Source organism: Triturus cristatus, chromosome 4_1 (genome assembly GCF_964204655.1).
Source record: "Triturus cristatus chromosome 4_1, aTriCri1.1, whole genome shotgun sequence".
Taxonomy (NCBI): domain Eukaryota; kingdom Metazoa; phylum Chordata; class Amphibia; order Caudata; family Salamandridae; genus Triturus; species Triturus cristatus.
The window spans coordinates 324,406,661-324,425,419 of record NC_140585.1 but is presented as its reverse complement, the minus strand read 5'-3'; the positions used below and the strand labels follow the sequence as shown (position 1 = coordinate 324,425,419).

The following is an 18,759-nucleotide window of genomic DNA, read 5'->3' as shown; positions in this document are numbered from 1 at the left end:
AGAGTGTCCCGCTACCAACAGCCGTGGCAACGCTAAATCCGCTGCACGGGTGGTCTGGGCGAGTGAGGTCTGCAAGCAGCAGTTCAAGGAGCAGAAGGTGAGTGAGTTAAAAGTACAAGAAATAAGGTGACACTCAAATATTTTTAAAATCAATTTACACAAGGTTTGTGCTCCCGGCTTCCGCCTCCGGAGTATCTGTCAATCTGCCTGGCGCTCGTTATTCAGCACCTTTTAAGGGCTAGAAGGAGGGCGTGGCCTCGAAAACGGGGCGTGTCCGCGGCAAGCGCCGGAAATGGCGCCAAGAGTGTCCCGGTACCAACAGCCGTGGCAACGCTAAATCCGCTGCACGGGTGGTCTGGGCGAGTGAGGTCTGCAAGCAGCAGTTCAAGGAGCAGAAGGTGAGTGAGTTAAAAGTACAAGAAATAAGGTGACACTCAAATATTTTTAAAATCAATTTACACAAGGTTCGTGCTCCCGGCTTCCGCCTCAGGAGTATCTGTCAATGAAACACAAGCAAACTTCAAATTAACCTGTGTTTACCCTTCGGTATATTGGCACAAAGCAGTCAGGCTTTACCTAAAGGCAATGTGTAAACTATTTATGCAGCACTTCAAACAGTAATAAAGTAAAAACACAACACAATAAAAATCCCACACCAATTTAGAAAAATAAAGTACAATTTAAAAAATTATTAAATACCAAAACAACAAAAATCCAATCAGTAGAACCGGAGACATGCAATTCTAAACTGTGGGTATCTAGTCATGCTGAACCGGGACAAAGTCACAAGTTCAGGTTGACTGCGATGGAGCACGGGCTGTGAACAGGGACAAAGTTAGGCCAGCTGAACAAAGTACCTTAAATCCTGGTTTGTGGGGCATTGTGAGATCCTGTGCTGAGAATGCGTTACTCATCGGTAATTCCAGAGAAACTGCGGAGCTGTGATGCAGAGTACTGCGTAATCGTCGAAGATACTATTGATGAGGAGCTTGCCATGTGAAAGCCTGCGTTGAGGATGTATCAAACAGCAGCATTTTTAGGGAGGTTGCGGGTGGCCATGTGAGGTCCTGCACCAGCAACGTGTTATGTAGAAGTAGTTCCAATTTAGCAGCATGGAGATGCGTTGTGCCACATGTTCTGTTCACAGGACAACAGCTGAGCTGGCAGAGCACCTTTATGCCCAATTTCAAGTGTCCAGGGCTGGAGTGGCACAACATGGGGGGGAAGGTGCTCACCAGACTGCATCCAAGTACTGGGTTCAAGGTGGTTGGAACCTTTTCTGTCCCTGAGTATCTAATCAGGAGGCCAGCCAGCTAGACCTGGGCATCACTATGGTGGTCCTGGGTTCAATATGCAGGTCCAGTCCTTCCAATTCAGGCAGCAGTGCATCAGAGTAGCAATCTTTCTTGCAGAGCAGAGCAGTTATCCTTCTGAGTCTTCCAGAGGTGTACTGAAGAGTTAGGTGTGAATGTCCATTATTTATACCTGCTGCCCACTTTGAAATAGGAGAAAGTTCTGGAGGTTTCCACCCCCAAGAGGTGTTTAGAATATCCTGGCTCCCTGTCCTGGCTCCAGCTTATCTGGGGTCACACAACACTAGTGCCAAACCCTTTGTGAGTATGCTCAGGCAGAGCCTTTGTGATGTAAAGTGTGGTAGGTGACAATTCCTTCCATGTCAAGTCAGAGATGGCCCATCCTGCCAACATCTCCTCTCCCTTTGTCCCATTGTCTGAGAGCAATACTTAAAGCCCAACTGCCAGCAAAACCTACTCATGTGTTGCTGCAGGCACCAAATGGTTAGGACAAGAAAATGCCAACTGTCTTAAAGTGGCATTTTCATAATTGTGACATCAAATCCAATTTTGTCATAAAGGAAGTTTAAAATTGCAATTCTTTAGACACCAAACTCGAGATTCCTATTTGCTCCCTATTGAAACTTATCATGTATTAAGGTAATCCAATGTTACTTAATAGGAGGGGTAGGCCTATCAATAGTAAAAAAACGATTTTAGAAGACAATAGTACATGTCTAACTTTCCAACTAAACTGAACCCTGCCTTATGGGCTATTTAAGACTCATTGCAAGGGCGGCTTATATGTATTAAAAAAGAAGGTTTAAGTCTGGCCTAAGGATTATTTGGCAGGTCAAAATTGTAGTTTAAAACTGCACACACATGCTGCAATTGCAGGCCTGAGACTTGTTTGAAAGGCTACCAAAGTGGGTGGCAGGATAATTGCTGCAGGCCCATTAGTAGCAATTAATTTACAGGCCCTGGGTATCTATAGTACCCCTTTACAAAGGGCTTACGGGTAAATAAATGTGGGTGTAGGCCAATGTTATAATGTTTTTAAGAAGTGAGCACAAACACTTTAGCACTGGTTGGCAGTCCTAAGTCCAACAAAAATAATAGCAAAAATGAAGGAGGAGAGCAAAAGGTTTGGGGGAAGACACCCGTACGACTGACAGTTCTAGCAACACCCCAAAGTCCGTTGGTGCAAACCTAGTAATAAACTTCTAGACAAACATAATTACGCAAATGAATTTGAATTTTCAATTTGCACTAAACAGCGTATAACTTTTTTGCTGTTTGCAAACAATAAAAAAAAACAGACATGGCTCAAAAAGCACACTTCAGTGTGGGTAAGGCATACGACTTGGACGACCACTATTATAAATCTACTCACATACATTAAGTTTCACTTTGTACCAAAGTGGCTTACACCATTATTTGTTTCTTGAACAATATTCCTAGAGTTCACAAAAGGAACACAAAAGTGAGACCCAACACTCATGCCAGGTTTGGAGTTGCTAACGTCCACACCATGACAGAATATAAACATAACTCACTTGAAACATCAAAACGTCTTCAGAACATCTGCAGTTTCATCTTCGAAAAACAGTGTGTACTCTTTTTTTGTTAGTGAATATTCAACAAGACAAATGTGGGGCCTACAATGCACAATGCACATGCTGAGATTATTTCACACAAAACAAAGGCATTGATCAAGAACAATGGAAGCAATACAAAACTTTTTTAATACCAATTTGGTACACCAGAATGGCCTGTTTGGGAACATTTTGAAAATGTCCACCCAATCACTGTCACTACTTGTGAGACATAAGAGATAATGCCTCTCATTGTCATTTTTAAAACCTGAGCAGAGCATAGTTCAACAGATCACAGATACTGATATTCAAGTCAGCTGCACAGCAGTTCATGGGCATAGAAAGACTTTTCAACACGATTTACCATTTGTGCAATTGCAACCATGGAAACTGCAACTGAAGTGAAAGGTCTGGTACAGCCATACTACTTCACAGTGTGGAAAAACCCTGGTTCATCGAAACCAACCTAACCGCCTCCATTAATATAACATTTCAGTACACAAATGTGAATTCACACTGCACAGACACATTGCAGGTGTGGCATGTTTCATAACATACTTACAGACAACAATTTTCAGCAGATACAAACACCTACCTATTTATCTTACCAGCTTAGCAAACATATAGAATGACTTCTCCTTGAACAACTGCTTCTCCACAAGGTACTGTTTTACTAGGTGAAGTTGGAGCACTTGTCACTTCTAAGGCCAATAAATCAGCACCACATTGATTAAGGCAGAGCCATTCTGATAGTGAGCAGTGCAAAGGAAATTTCAGTTGATTAATTTTCATACCTGAAAGCTATTTTATCAATTGAATCATGTAGAAGTTATGTGTGTAAACCATAGTACATGTTTCATTGTTGTTCTAGTATTGTGGTATGTGCTGGTCTAGTGTCAATGATTTGTTGGTTTCCACTAGTATCAAAAACACAATGAATTAAAATAAACGGATGCTGAGGTCTTACCTTTCCAGTGGATTTGACCCCTTTCCAAATGCTGAAGTAACAGATGATCCAGGCCAGGAGTAGACACAAGGCCAGTTTCCACTGTATTCTGCCCACATTCTCTATGCCATCAGATATATGCAGCACATGCCTTCTATTGGGGACAAAAAGTGGTGATAAAAATAATTTGAATATATCATATCCTAATTCTGTTTTGTTTACCTGATAATCTTCCAATGAAAAGAATGCCAATTTACTCTTCCTCTCACTTAATTTGCAGCTTTTTCTGTAGAGCTTAAACAAAGATATTTAAGGCCCAATTACGAGTTTTGGCAGTGCGGGAGCGGCCGCACCACCACCACCACGATCCTGCAGGTCAAGCCTCACCAAAGCCTGCATACCAGCTTACAACTTAAAAGTGGTCTGCCGGGCAGGCGGCATGGCCGGCCTACTGTAGTGCCTTTGAAAAAGGCCCTGCAATGGGAACGCCACACAAGGTTCCTGCATGGCATGGACTAAAAAGTCCATGCCATGCAGGAACTGGTGTGCATGCACAGAAGGGGGCACATGTTACGACCCCCTGTGTGCATCCACATGCGGGGGAGGCGCACAGTTTTCATGGCAGGGGAACTCCCAGGAAAACCGTGGTGAGAGAAAGCTCGTAATGTGTTTGGAGGGACCACAGCAGTCTACCAAGCATATTGCGGCCTAACTACTGCTACGCAACCTCCAGGGAACAGCGGTTCCCTGGCAGCGGCAGCAGTCCCAGGGCATTCCGACACACAACTCGTAATGGGGCAGTCACACTGCTGGTGTGGCGGTGGCTGGACAACCACTGCCCCACCCCCATGAGTCCGACAGTCCTTGAACCGCCAGACTCGTAATCAGGGCCTTAGCATGGAGAGCCGTTAACTCTCCTTTTTCCATCAACTTTCCTATAGCTAATTACACAAGAGTCACTGAAAACAAAAAACATTGCTCAGAAATGTATGCCAACTCCATAGAGTAGAGTAGGAACTCTCAATTATTACAATGTGGACGATTTAAGAACACAAAACATTAGAAATAGTATAAAGCCAGACAACAGTAAAGTCACTGTTACTGCTGTCTAGAACCCTGATACTGACATTCACACAGCAGGAATGTTGCATGCAGTGGTCACCCCTTTCTGTGATTTGCCATGGCACCATCACTCTCAACATGACATTAGCACTATTAGTTCGTAAAGTAATTGCACATGCGCATGCGATGCTTCAAACTTCCCCAACTCACTGTAAGATACTTGATTACACAAAAATACAGATCATAAGTACATTGAGAAGATAATGTAACCCAAAGAGTTCATGTTCTAAGTTTATTGAACGTGCACATGTAGGGGTATTGTGTTGTACGATGAGTGTTATGACCACTGCATTATTGAGTATTTGAATTTGCATTCAATGAACTCTTTGGATTACATTATCTTCTCGATGTACTCATGATCTGTCTTTGTGTGTAATCAAGTATTTGAACAATTGTATGTGTCTCATTTCTGTTCATACGTAGGACATGATCTGTTGTATTCATGTTCATTTTTACCTTTTTTTACCTTGTGTTAATGATGTAAGAAAGGAAATCCATTTCCTTCTGTGAATTTGTCTATGTTAGTTGTATTTTGTCAGGTTACTGTTTTAAAGTCCTGTCTTGTGTGTGTCTTTTGACATCCCAGAAGAAGTCCCGTGAAACTGGGACGAAACGCACAGGCTGTGTCTTGCTTGTATCAAGTCTTGTGTACAACGTTATCATGACACATGAATAAAAAGAAAAGAGAAAAAAGGACACAGAGAGCTTTCCTTTTTCATGAGATCAAAATGGTTATCTTGTCTCATGTGCAATACCAGTCTCTAATATGAATGCATAATACATGCTTTAAATGTGGGGACTCTTTGATGATACATAGTAATGCAAAAATTCTTTAGGTTAATGTGCTCCTCTATCCTTGCATTTGTACATTTTGTTAACTCCGGGTTTTCAAAACAGTTGACCCTAAGAGTGAGCGCTACTTAAGTAGTTGGACAAATAGTGTGCAGGCAATTCTAGGCCTCAACCATTTTTCACCTAACTCATTATGGAAAGGAGATTCTTGTTGCATTCTTGAGACCGTCATGTTAACCAAGAACCTTAGCAAATATTAGGGTATTAAAATATTTACAGTACTTAGGTAGGAGACTCTCAAAAGTGACTGTAAAAACATGTTTGGTGTGAAAAGTATGTTTGAAGAAAGAGTAAAAATACAATTAATTAGGAGTTTCTATTGGAGAAAAAAATAATACACCAAAATTATTAACAAAACCTTATTGAGCTAGGCAGAATAAAAGTATTCAACTAACATGAATTTTATTGTTGTTGCACACTATTCTTTCGAGGTGTGATTCTCCTAATTTTTGTACTGGCTGGGGGTAGGAAAATAGGATCTGCTTTTATGGTTCCTCCCACTGTTTGCCTGGTGCTATGCTGTTTTTGACTAGTCTGACTGGGATCCTGCTATTCAGGACCCCAGTCTCTGTGCTTTCTCCCCTAAATTGGTATGGAAAGTACTTAGGTACACCCCAGATTGAACACTGGTGTACCCTTCTCAGTCCCTAGCATGTGGTACCGAGGTACCCAGGGCATAGGTACACCAGGGGTCCCCCATGGGCTGAAGCATGCATTGTGCCACCCATGGGGTACTACTAAAACTGTAGCTACAGGCTACCATTGCAGCCTGTGTAAGCTGGTGCTAGCACCCCTTAAAAAAGAGATACATTTCCCTATATCTAAGGTCACTGCACTTAACACCTATAAGTCACCGCTCAAGCAGATCTTTCAATCCTGAAGGCAGGGTGCTCGGTTCTAAGTGTGAGGATTCCCCTGCATGAGCAGGACAACCCTACAGCCTTCAGAGTCCATTCTTTTGGGCTGTAAGTGCATCAGCCATTGCGATACATAGAGTGGCCATGCGGCAGTCCGCGATGTTCATCTCTAAACTGGCTGGAACGAACCCTATCATGTTTGGTATCAAACATGTTGGAATAATACCCCCACACTGTAAACGGAGTTGGGCAGAGTGGGAGGTATGATTCCATGCACTGTAAAGCTTCTCCGGGAGGCCCTTAGTGTTCCCGGTACCAGTCTTCCAGACCCGGACAGCACAACATGGCTGCTGCCGACCAGAGACACAATTCTGTCCTCCTGCTGCTGAGCCAAGCTAGAGCAGGTGAAGGCATAACAATGGGTAACATGTCACAGGGAGGTGTGACAACCTCCCAGACAGGGTTTATTGTATTGGGGCTGAGTGGGAGCGCTTGCCAGACCACACAGTCTGCTTGAAGGGCATATTTGGTGCCCTCCTTGCATAGTCCAGTTCAAACCAGCTCTGGGAGCCATTGGCTCCCGCTCTGGTGTGAAACTGGACAAAGGACATGGGAGTCTCCACCCCACTGTCCTACACCTCCCCTGGGAGGGAACACTGAATCGTCCCAACCCTTTTCTCAGAGTACTTAAGGGCTTACCTGAGAGTGGGTCCCTAGATTGGTTGTAAGACAAGATTAATTTCAAGATGCCACGTTGTCTTTGACCGTCTGGGCACTCTTGACTTCGCTGTGGGCATCAAGGCTGCAAATGGGAAGACTCCTGCTGCTCCTGATCTCCTCTCCCTGCTCATCTGCTGCAATGTCCGTGCCTGTACTCCATGCAGGAACCTTCCAAGGCGTGTGGGCATCCAAAACACCTAAAGGAATCTCCCTTGACGTGAAGGAGTCACTTCCCTGTACCAGCAGGCACCGCAACTAAGCGGACCCATCTGCTGATCCTGGGCTCCCATGGACTCCAAAAGACTCAGCAACACATGTGGTGGTTCTTCACATCTCTTGAGGCCTGCCCTGTCCGCTCACCAAGTTTGAGGCCAGTATCCCTTGTCGGAGCCACAGGAACTGAACCCCTGTGCACTGTGTTGACTTGCTGTTGCAAAGGCTTGTTGGATTCCTTCCATCAAGATCTTTGGGCTCCAAGTAGCCCCCACATCAAGCATCTCCTATGACTAAGATCTTTGTACTCACCACATCACCTGCAACGTGGGCCTGCCTCTTTGGTGGGCTGATGGAGGTCCTCTTGCGACTCCAGTGCCTCTGAACTGTGGGTCTGTCTGAGGGGCTCATTTGAATTCTGTGGGCTCCCCTTCTTGTGGGAAGTCACCTGGACCTTCTCCGCTTTCCACCTCGTTTGCAGTTTCCAAGGCTTGTTGGTGCTCCCAACAGACAACGACCCCTCAACTCTCGACATCCGACGTGGGACAGCTCATGAATGGCTCCTTGTCTTCCACAGCATCGCCTGGTAAGCACAGCTGCAGCTCCAAGGTCATAATCTGCTCACCAGCAACACCCAACATCAGTGGTAATTCGTCTTCTGTGCCTCCTGGTCACTCCTGAGTGGCATAGACTCTGTCCCTTCTGCTTGCAGGTACTTCTCATGAATGTTCATCGGACCGTTTCACCTTTTCCAGCAGTGGCATCTAACTGAAGTCCTCCACTGAGTTTGACGGCGGATTCCGACACCACTTCACACCTATGCACTCGGCCTCCCAAGTATAGGTAACCTGGCTTCTAGGGTATCCATGGGTGGGGTGGCACTCCAACCTTCTGTCTTCCAAGGGGTTTCATCAGGGTCCACTGGGAAGGGTCCTTTTTCTTTAAAATTGCAACTGTGACTTACCCATTGACTTGTACTGAGCCCACAGTCGTGTTCCCACTCTGCACACGGCCTCCATGGGGTCCCTGGTAACTTGCCATGGGTGGTTCCTTGGGTCCCTGGCACTTCTTTATCTTCTGGATATAGTCTTGACTTGAGTTGTGGTTCGCATGCCACTATTTTAGTATATGGTTTGTTCTTCCCCTGGAGACCAGTGTGTATTTTGTGCTACTTACCTGTTCCTATTGAAAAGTATTTTGTGCATTGTGTATATCTCCGGCTAAGGGATAACTGTATGTGTTAGTGAGTGTTTTATAATAAATGCATATTTTTATAACCACACTGTGTGGTTCTTATTCACTTAATCTATACCAATAGGATTATGCTCTGGTAAAACAAGCTGCTTTACACTCTTCTGGACTAAGCCTGAAAGCTGCTCTCCAGAGCTACCAATTAGAGAGCTTTTTAAGGTTGTCCAAAACCACTAAAATCACCATAAGGGTTGTCTGGATTAGTGCAAGGTGCCCACTTACATAAGTCTGCACCGTATACTAAGCCATATTAGACTACCTACTCGATTTTTTGACATACCTCAAACACACTTATGAAAGTGAGTATTGCGTTGCTGAGGTCCAGGTCTGCAAGGTCCACTTCTCCTTGGGGAACCATCTTCTTGACAAAGATCCGGGGCTTTCCTCAATAGCAAGAGGTCATTGTAGTGTTATAAGGCATCTGTCAGTTGAGACTTCCCTTGTGAAAAGACTGCGCAGGTGCAACAGCTATGCTGCACAACAAACTGAATACTGCAGCACACCAGCATCAAGTGCAGTTGAGTCTCATATTGCTCGAAAAAGTAGCAATTGCCATACAACTGTACTGTCAATTTTCAGAACAGTAATCTTGCTCAAGCAGAATTTTAGAATTACACATTTCTCCAAATTATGGCATATAGTAGAATTTGGTATTAAATGAAATTTGATAATTTTGCTGTGTCCACAGATTATGATTTGAGGATTTTTTTTAGGTCTGGCCTAACAAACCTACTGTCTAAGTGACCGATTGTTATCATGTCTGTAACATTTATGTAGAGAATCATTTGTCTTCAACTATAGGCCTATTACAACCCACCTCATCATACTTCCACTTAGTATGTAGTGCTTACATTGTAGAGCATGAGTGTCTGTATGGAGAACTACAATTCCATTCCAAATTTAAAAAGAATGAATAGAACAAGATAGGTAAGTAGATCTGTACCCACCCTACCTAAAACGTTTAGCAACTTACTAATAGTTCCAGAACTAAAAGGGACTTACACGTAAGAAGGCTTCCTTATCTATGATGATGATAGCTCTAGTAAAAAAAAAATACTAACATTTGGTATTGTAACAACCCTGCAACACTTGAGAATAGTGATACTTGGATGATGGATGGGACATTCAAATCAACACCTCATCCATTCAACCAACCATATTGTGTTCATGCTTCCATTAACCACAACACAATAAAACTAATCTATGGTCTACTCCCTGACAAGGAACCCATTACCAATTTAGAATTTCTATGAATCAGCGCTGCTGCTAGAGTGGGGACTGCATTTCACAGAGTGCTCAGGGCCCCTGGAGGCAACTCCTGACATTGCATTCACCTGAGGCCGACCTCAGCGCTATACAGTGCACAGGCCGTGTACATGCAAGGGTGGGACTGCCTACCTCTGTCAGAGCTAGCTGTTTTTTCACTTCCTCTATGCCGAATGGCTGTGAGTGGTTGAATTATCCTGAGGGACATCAGGCAGTGTATGTCCACTCACCATATTTAACCTGTTTGAGCATGCTGTTAGGAGACTTTTTTTTCCCCTGCATCATTGATGTACTTGATGGCCGTTTTCGCCTCTCGACCCTTCTGTGAATTGCCCCCCCCCTTAACTTTCATTTGATTGAGGGCGCAAGAAGGGAGTGCTTGAAGGGCTGTCTATTTAACACAGTTCATTCGGATCAGGGGGCTCATATAGCAGTTACATCTACAGGCCAAATCCCAGGCATCTGGATATTTGCTGGACAAGTTTGGGTGCTGCTTATGGGGAGCTGCTGGTGCTTCTAAGGCCTTTACCAACACGTCACTACCATGGATGCCTTTCTACAATGTGTTATGGGTATCATTGATAAAGAGATTGAAGTGGCTGGCCGTTGACTATATCTTTCTCCCTCATCCTCCCTACCTCTTATCCTACCCGGTGTGTCTCTGCCTGCTGGGTCAGATCAGGGCCTGGGTCCTACGATAATTCCATCTTTGTTGGGTAGAGGCCATGAGGATTCCATATCTGTATCCTCTGTTGTGGAGGCCTCCCCATCCTTAAGGACTCGTGATCTTGCCAATCAAGTGGAACCTGATGCCCAGATAGATTTGAAGAAGGGATCTAGAGTGGTTGGAAAGAGCAAGGGATTGGAGGTCAGTGGTAAATCCAAGCATCCTTGGGTCAATACTGATTGGTTACCTAGGGATAATGACTCTCTCCTTGTGGAGAAGTCTTACATGGTAGCTTTAATGTCTTTCTTCTGCGACACCATAATTAGAGCTTTGGGCACTGAATCGAAGTCTATATGTCAGTGCTTAGCAGAAAATGAAGTGGAACATTCAAAACGAAACCAGGTGATGCAAACTGTTGGAACTCCTACTCCCATTCTTGCCCACAACTGTCCACCCTCTGCTGACATGTTGTGGACTTTAGAAAACTCGTTAAGGGCAACAAATGTTAAATAGATGAGGGCCCAGGGTATTGCTGTCACTAGTGGTCCTTTCACTCACCAGGGTTAAGCCAACCCCCCTGACACCATTAGGGGTAGGAGTGTACAGTAGGGGTGGTGCTTGGAAGGAGTCTAGGGGTGGCAATGACACGCCCCATAATCGTGAGTTGGGTTCTTCCATCTCTTTACCTATGATTCTTAACCAACCCGCTGACGCTACACCCTATGTCGTAGTGCTGAGTAACATGCCCTCACTTCTGCTGGACACCTCGGGGAGTTTCTGTTAATGGAAGAACAAAGTAATGCGTTGAATGGGCTTAAATACAGTTAGGGGGACCATGCTGGAGCTTATATGTTATGGTAAGTTATGTTATGGTACCCAGAGATAGGCTTCCAAGCACTAACAGAAACCATGAGAATAAATGCATTGCTTTCAGGGGAAGAGGTACATCTTCAGTTGGTTCCAGAAATTTAACAGATTGCTGTTGCATCTCAGGTGACTAGATAGGGCGTTCCAGAGCTTAGACACAAGATAACCAAACAATCGGCCTCCACCTCTCGCTCTTTTAATTCTGGGAATGGCCATGAGGCAGCGATTGTTAGATCTTAGCTGTCTCGCATTGATGTATGGTTTAGCAAGGTGACATAGGATGTTTGGACTTTGTGCATATTTTGCTTTGTGCGCAATGCATACGGCTTAAAATTTAATTATTTTTCTGTATTTATTGATGATGGATTTTAATTGATGTACAATATTATGGCGTTTTTCTTTTATGTTTTTTTTTTATTTCAGGAACCGAATAAAACCTATTTTGGCTGATTGATTGATTTAATTTTTATGGGGAGTACATCAAAAACTATGAACAATAGAATTGCAAAAATGTTAATCTATTTTGGATTCTCTATAGTTTCAACAATAAGCAAACTGTACCCAAGTATTCAAATTCAAGGATGTTTTTCCTTTTTCTTAAAGCTAATTTGGCACAAAATTCACAAAAGAAATCCTTAGCACAGTATTTTATGTCAGACAGTAAAGCCAATTCAAATAAAAACAAAATCTGTATTTGCTTTTGTACCCTTTGAACATGTTGACAAAATATACACTGAATTTATTCAATCTAGAAGTCTAACTTTACTTAAAAGAAGAAAAATTAACCTGATTGTTAAATTTGATATTTTGAATATAACTGGAATAGCAAACTAAACAGTGAATAGTGGAACTGCTTCTAGACCTGTTTAGAGGGGCGTGCAAGAAATAATAATGCATTGAGGGCTGGCTTAAATGTTTCTCCTCTGCTATTATGAAAGCCCATCTGAAATTCTATCATTTCCTGTACATTTTGAAAAACGTTTTTCAAGTAGTCCTCAACCCCATGTTTCTAAAAAACACAAAACAGATGACTTAACAACTTCTCTCTACATTTTGGTATATTTCTGGTGCGGACTATTTGAAAAATATTGTCTACATTCTCCACTACTAATTTCTAAATACTTTCTAAAAAAATATTAACCTTTCTTCTTTCATTTACATTTAGTCTCCTGTCTACGTTAAATACAATTTACAGTCGGCTACACTTTAAAATGTTCATTATTAAAATATAAATTGCCCTACCAGGGGTTGCTTTCTTTTTTCGAGAGTTGGTAATATTTTGCCACCCTTCTACCAACCCTCAAAATTAAATTAAAACTATTCCTTGATTGATAGGAACCCTTCAAAAATTTGAAATGTTTTAAAAATTAAACAAAAAATTCAGTGTTACAAATGAGTAAAGGCACAAAAGGGATATCTTTTAAGCACATTTAAAAAACATTGCATCGCCCTTTCAACAAGAAACATCTTTTCTCACCATAACCCATTAATGACAATGTGCAAAAAGAAGCAATTAAAACTCTGCAAATTTTCACTACTGCTAATACCCAAGCACCAATTTAAAACATAAAAAATTGAAAAGGTAAATCCTCCCTAATTCAGCTTGTGGTGCGTGTAATCTCAAGTGACCTGAGTGGGCTAAAATAAATACAAACACAAACAAAACAATTGCAAACTCCCTACGACTATTTTACCTCACACACACATGGTCCTTACAATCAACTGTACTTTATTGCGAACATTTATATCAAATATAAATGTATTTACTACGGGAACTCAGCTGCATGCTTTTATTCTTCCTTGTAAACTTCAAATAAATGAGGAAAATGATGATCTAACTGCATCTAGCTCAAAAATAATATTGCCTCAGTTATGAAAATTAAAGAAAGACAAATTAGCCCCTGCACTATGATAGGAGAGTTTAGGAATTTAATAATATTTTAATCTTTTTAAATGTTACAAATTATGCATATTTTTAAAATAAATATTTTTATAATTTAGAAATAAAAGTTTAAAGACAACGTTTAAAAAAAATATATTTAATAAACATATTGTTATTAATGAAAAAATTGTTTATTTAAATTTTAGTTTCTTTGAACTGATTACGAAATCATTACTATATTTTTATATTATATACTATATTTTTATATTTTGTTTGAATCATATTATTTATAAAAAATGAATTAAAACTGGACAAAAGCACTGACCACCGTTATTTTCTGTAAAAAATTCTATTGATGAATGGTGCAGGTCATAAACTTAAAGTGATGAAAACAAGCTTTTTTGAATCTGTGTTATACACCTAGACTCCGTAACTCATGTGCGGGTTTTAACAGGCAAATCCATTGAAGAGGCCAAAAGACAGAATTCCAGGCAATTATCTTAGTCAGAGCAAGAAAGATTTAGAAGGGTTAAGTAGCCTTGACACCATCGATTATTCCATCTTGATTAGTAGACCATGTGAAGCGGGTTTTTCTGGCACCATTTAATACAGAGGGATTTTTTAAGGACAGATTTGACATTCATTGTGTTTTCTTTTGGAGTAAATGCCTCATTGCTTTCCTGTATTATCTATGGCAATACCATTTATCTTGTAGCACAAGCTGCACCTCTGTGAAGTCTACATATAGTACCAAACACAACTGCCAAAGGGATTCTTTGACTGTACAGCCATGACTGTATCACCCTGCTATGAAATCTTTGTAGTGTCTGCATATTTAACACCAGATCACCTTCAAGGCTTTGGCGATCATCTACTGGGCAGTCTATGCCAGCAGCACCTATTCTGGGAATCAAAAGCAGTTGGTTCACCCTTGGCCTCAGTCTGCACTCTGCTAAGCAACATCAAGTCCCAAAACCAAGAACTGTCCCTTACTTATGGAGACAGAGCTTCTTCAAGTGCAACAGAATAATAATAGACTTCTCCCCTCCTATACTATAAGTGGAGACAAAACTGACTAGTTTCAGATAGTTCTCTCTTTAACAAGTAGTTCATGTTCTTCTCTAACTTTCATTCCTTTAAGTTTGTTTAGATTGGGATCATTTTCAGTCCACTGCTGTACTAGCCCCTCTTAATTTCCTCTGTGAGTTATACTCTTTTAACATAATATTCCTGTATGGGGGGTGAGGAGGAGGGGGTTGTGTTTTTTGTCTCTACAGCACCAAGGTGCATTGCCTATGTAGAGCTAAATAAGTACAGTTAACATAACTTTGACCATGTTTCTTTGAGTTACTCATTGATTCTCATTAAATCGTTTTGACCCATATTGCACAAAAGGCTAAAATTCAATCAATCAATCAATCAAAGGCTTTATTTCGATAAAAAGATATCATAAAAGCATTACAATAAAAATAATAATTCATCTTAGCTTAAAAGTAATTTTTTACAATAAAAATGGAAAGTATCATAAATACGTTTTTTAAAAACGTATTAAACAATTATTTTAAGCCTATTAGTTCTAATGCGCCATGCCCAAGATAAAAATTTAGAAAGCGTACAATGACCGGGAGTCAGACCTTAGGATGCGTAGCGCCTCAACATGCTGCCTAGTACCTAATGAGCGGCATAAGTGTTTAAGCCATCTACTTCTTGGGAGTGTATACGCTTGGCATTCAAACAGGAAATGTGCTACAGTCTCACTTCTAGATATACAGAAGGGACAAAATTCTGTCGTCTGTGCAGGAAGGTTCCATTCAGATGTAAAAGCATGGAGTGGGAGAGTCCCGTTCCTGATTTTAAAATAAAGGGTCCTATCAAATGGTCTCTCTATAATATCTAAATGCAATTCCCGGAAGGGCAGGTCTTTGAAACTCAGAAAGTCCTCCGTGAGTCTACCTAATATACAGTTAGAGTTCTGTTGGGATGCAATCCAGTTCCAATATAAAATTTTGAGTGTAGCTTTCGGTGGGGAAGACCTGCTTTCCCATGCAGAGCTTAGACCTAGATTGCAAAGGAGGGTTTTCATATCTTTCAACCATTTAATCTTGTACCACCCGGGAAGTGACATGACTTCAGAGAGGCCTTTGGCGTATTTGGCTAATTCCGGGACACGCCACAACCGAGCCCATAACAGTAGAGGGCGAAATTTCACCAACTCATCAATTGGACGGCAACCCAAATCAAGCAACAGTGGGGACGTGGGAGTACTCTGAGGAAGTGACATAATAGCCCTACAGAACTTTCTCTCAGACCTTGCCAACTCACTAGAGTTACATGAGCCCCATAGCTCTGCCCCATAGAGAGCAGCGCTGACTCCCCTTGCTGTATAAATTTCCATAACAGGGGCTATGGGTCTAATTGCGCAAGAGCGCTGCTCCCTTAGGAGTGCCCCTGTCACCCTTTTATGTGCTAGCACATTTTGCATAAATGGGGGGCCCAGAGCATATTGTGTGTAAGGCGAATACCAAGATAATCGAACACATCCACCCTCTCTAGGGGTACAGCATTCAACCTCGGAGGACGCACAGGTTTCTTGGGTGGGTTCATCACGAGGAATTTCGTCTTGTCCGTATTAATTACTAGGCCCCTTTCTGCACACAAAGACTGAAAGTTATTTAATAATTTTTGGAGGCCCATTGGGGATTTGGAGAGTAAGAGTGTATCATCCGCGAAGAGGAGGGTGGGAATACGTTCCCCCGCCAGGGATGGTTCATCTGAGGGGTATTTCAGCAGGTACTCAACCACACCATTAACATAAAGAGAGAACAGGGTGGGAGCCAGCACACAGCCCTGGCGGACCCCTCTCTCCACCGGAATTCTGTCAGTTTTTTCTCCCTCCCTGCCCCATCTAATCTGCACATAGGTGTTTTCATGCATCCTTACGATTAGGGATAATAAATAATGCGGTACCCCCAAATCAGTGAGCACTCTCCAAAGGGTCGCTCTCGGTAGTAGGTCAAAGGCAGTCTTCAGGTCGATAAAAGCGAGATAAAGACTGCCCTTGGCCAAGACCACCACCTTCCAGTATACGAGCAGCAACCTAAAGGCTTGTTCGATTGTGCCAGTACCTACTCTAAAACCCGCCTGGAGGTCGGAAAGGATACTGGTTTCGTCAATCCATTGGAGTAGTCTGACCAACAGGACCTTGCCAACTACCTTTTGGGTTACATCGAGCAAACTTATGGGTCTATAATTGGATGGATCGTCCCTTAACCCCTTTCTTAAAGATAGGCACAACCTCCGCGCCTTTCCATGATGCGGGAATGGGTGCACCCCTGCTAATAGCAATAAGGAGAGTGTGGATCAATTTCCCCCATTTCTGAATGTCGGAGCGCAGCAAGTCCCCAGGAATGCCATCAGGACCAGCGGCTTTTTGAGGCCTAATGGTGCTGATTGCATATTCGACTTCTTTGGTAGAAAAAACGAAATCTACCAATTCTGACCCGCAGGCAATAGGAGGTACAATTAAGCATGGGTTGCCAGCGGGATGATCGACTCTCATAGGTGGAACAACAGGATTGGTACAGTCCGGCAACCAGGCTTGTTCTTTATTAGAGGGAGTTGAAGCAATATCACTGGCTTGGTTAGAGTATAATTTAGAGAAGTGAGTGACCCACACCTGGCTGGTGATGTTACATGTTATGAGCTCATTATCCGGTCTGCTTCTGGTTCTGATTATTTCCCAGAAGCGTCTAGGGTCCTTTCCAGAGCTAGCCTCTTTTAGGGTACACCAATACTCTAGGTCCCACTCCTTTCTAGCATTTGCCAGGATTTCCTTATAATTTTTCCTGGCTTGGATTTTGCTTTTAATGGCCCGGATCAGAATGGTTTTAGCATATCTGCAGGCAGGTGTGAACCACTCCTGCTTGCCCCTAAGATTTCGAACTACCATTTTTTTTCTATTCCCACACTATTTTTTAAGGAAAACATTTCCAATGGTCTCGAGAGTTCCCTCGAAGATGGATGTAGTCCTTCCTATGAGGGGAGGAGTTAAGTCAATATTGTCCAGTTCAATTTGGAAAACCATAAGGATTGTGTTAATAATTTTAAGCTTGATTTCATCCCCTGCGACCATCTTCCACTTCAAACGTCTCCCACAGGAGGAGACAGAGATAGTGTCTGTTGACCTGGAAGATGGTTTGAGCACTTCATTCGGCCAGGGATGCTTAAGGGACAAGGAAAGCGAGTTATGATCGCTTTCGATAGTAGGCAAAACTATCATATCCTGAACCAAGCCCCAAAGAATAAAATCAAGCATAATATAGTCAATCCTTGAGGTGCGGTTATCTCTATTAAATGTGACCGCACCCATAGGGTCAGAGTTTGTGCGGCCATTGGCAGCTCTTAAGCCAAACTCTAGCGTTAAAGCATTCAGCTGGATCGCTGTTCGTGACCATTTTTTAATCGGAGGGATGGTTAGGGTAGGAATACCCCATCTAATATCATCCTCAGCTGGGTCAGAAATATAAGGCTAAAATTACTTAGAACCCACTGAACCTGGTGATGAGATTTTCCCCTTTGGCTGTGACAGGTACCTTTCGAGCTAGAGTGACGGCTGTGAAATCATCTCATTTAGATAGTGGAAATGTCCTTCTTTAGTGAATTCTGAAATGCGTCTTGTCACCTTTGTGATTTTCTATCCCTTAAGATGTTCGAATAGTCACAGGAAGGAAATTAGATCAAGCACCCCTTCTATAAGTTTTTACCAATTGGTTACTATTTCAGGTTTATGTTTTTTTTAAAAAAATGTATTGAGAGTTCATACAAATTACAAAGCCACAGAGTTGTTGAATAAAGTGCATATTGCGAACAGGTCAGAATATTCAAATTACACTGTCAATAAATGATATATAAAGGAAAACTACAACATTACACATCAGGGATAAATACCATATAGAGTGCAAGGTGGTAGGTCTTTAAAAATAGACATATCTCATCCATCTTTTTCAAAACTGTAAAATTCTTGAATAAAGTGCATAGTGCTCACAACTCCCTTTTGCAGAGAATAAATACCATTTAGAATGCATGTGCTAAACATTTGGGTATAACTATAACCTAACAGTTTTACCCATCGCCAGTTGCAAAGAGCAGACACCTCATAAAATCGAATTATGAATCATAATTGAATTAAGATGGAAAGTGCAAAGTGCTAAATTCAGAATATGAGGCATA

At 42.1% G+C, this 18,759-nt stretch overlaps 1 protein-coding gene across 6 annotated transcripts in view; it reads right to left on the bottom strand.

Annotated features, from left to right (window-relative positions):
* Positions 1-18,759, bottom strand: part of LOC146854878 (sodium- and chloride-dependent GABA transporter 2-like) — a 1,159,405-nt gene that overhangs the window by 448,952 nt on the left and 691,694 nt on the right. For all 6 annotated transcript variants that reach the window (XM_085652286.1, XM_085652283.1, XM_085652284.1 and 3 more), the window contains one exon: positions 3,855-3,987. In XM_085652286.1, the coding sequence (XP_085508412.1) occupies positions 3,855-3,987 (133 nt within the window). The remainder of the gene's footprint in view (positions 1-3,854; positions 3,988-18,759) is intronic.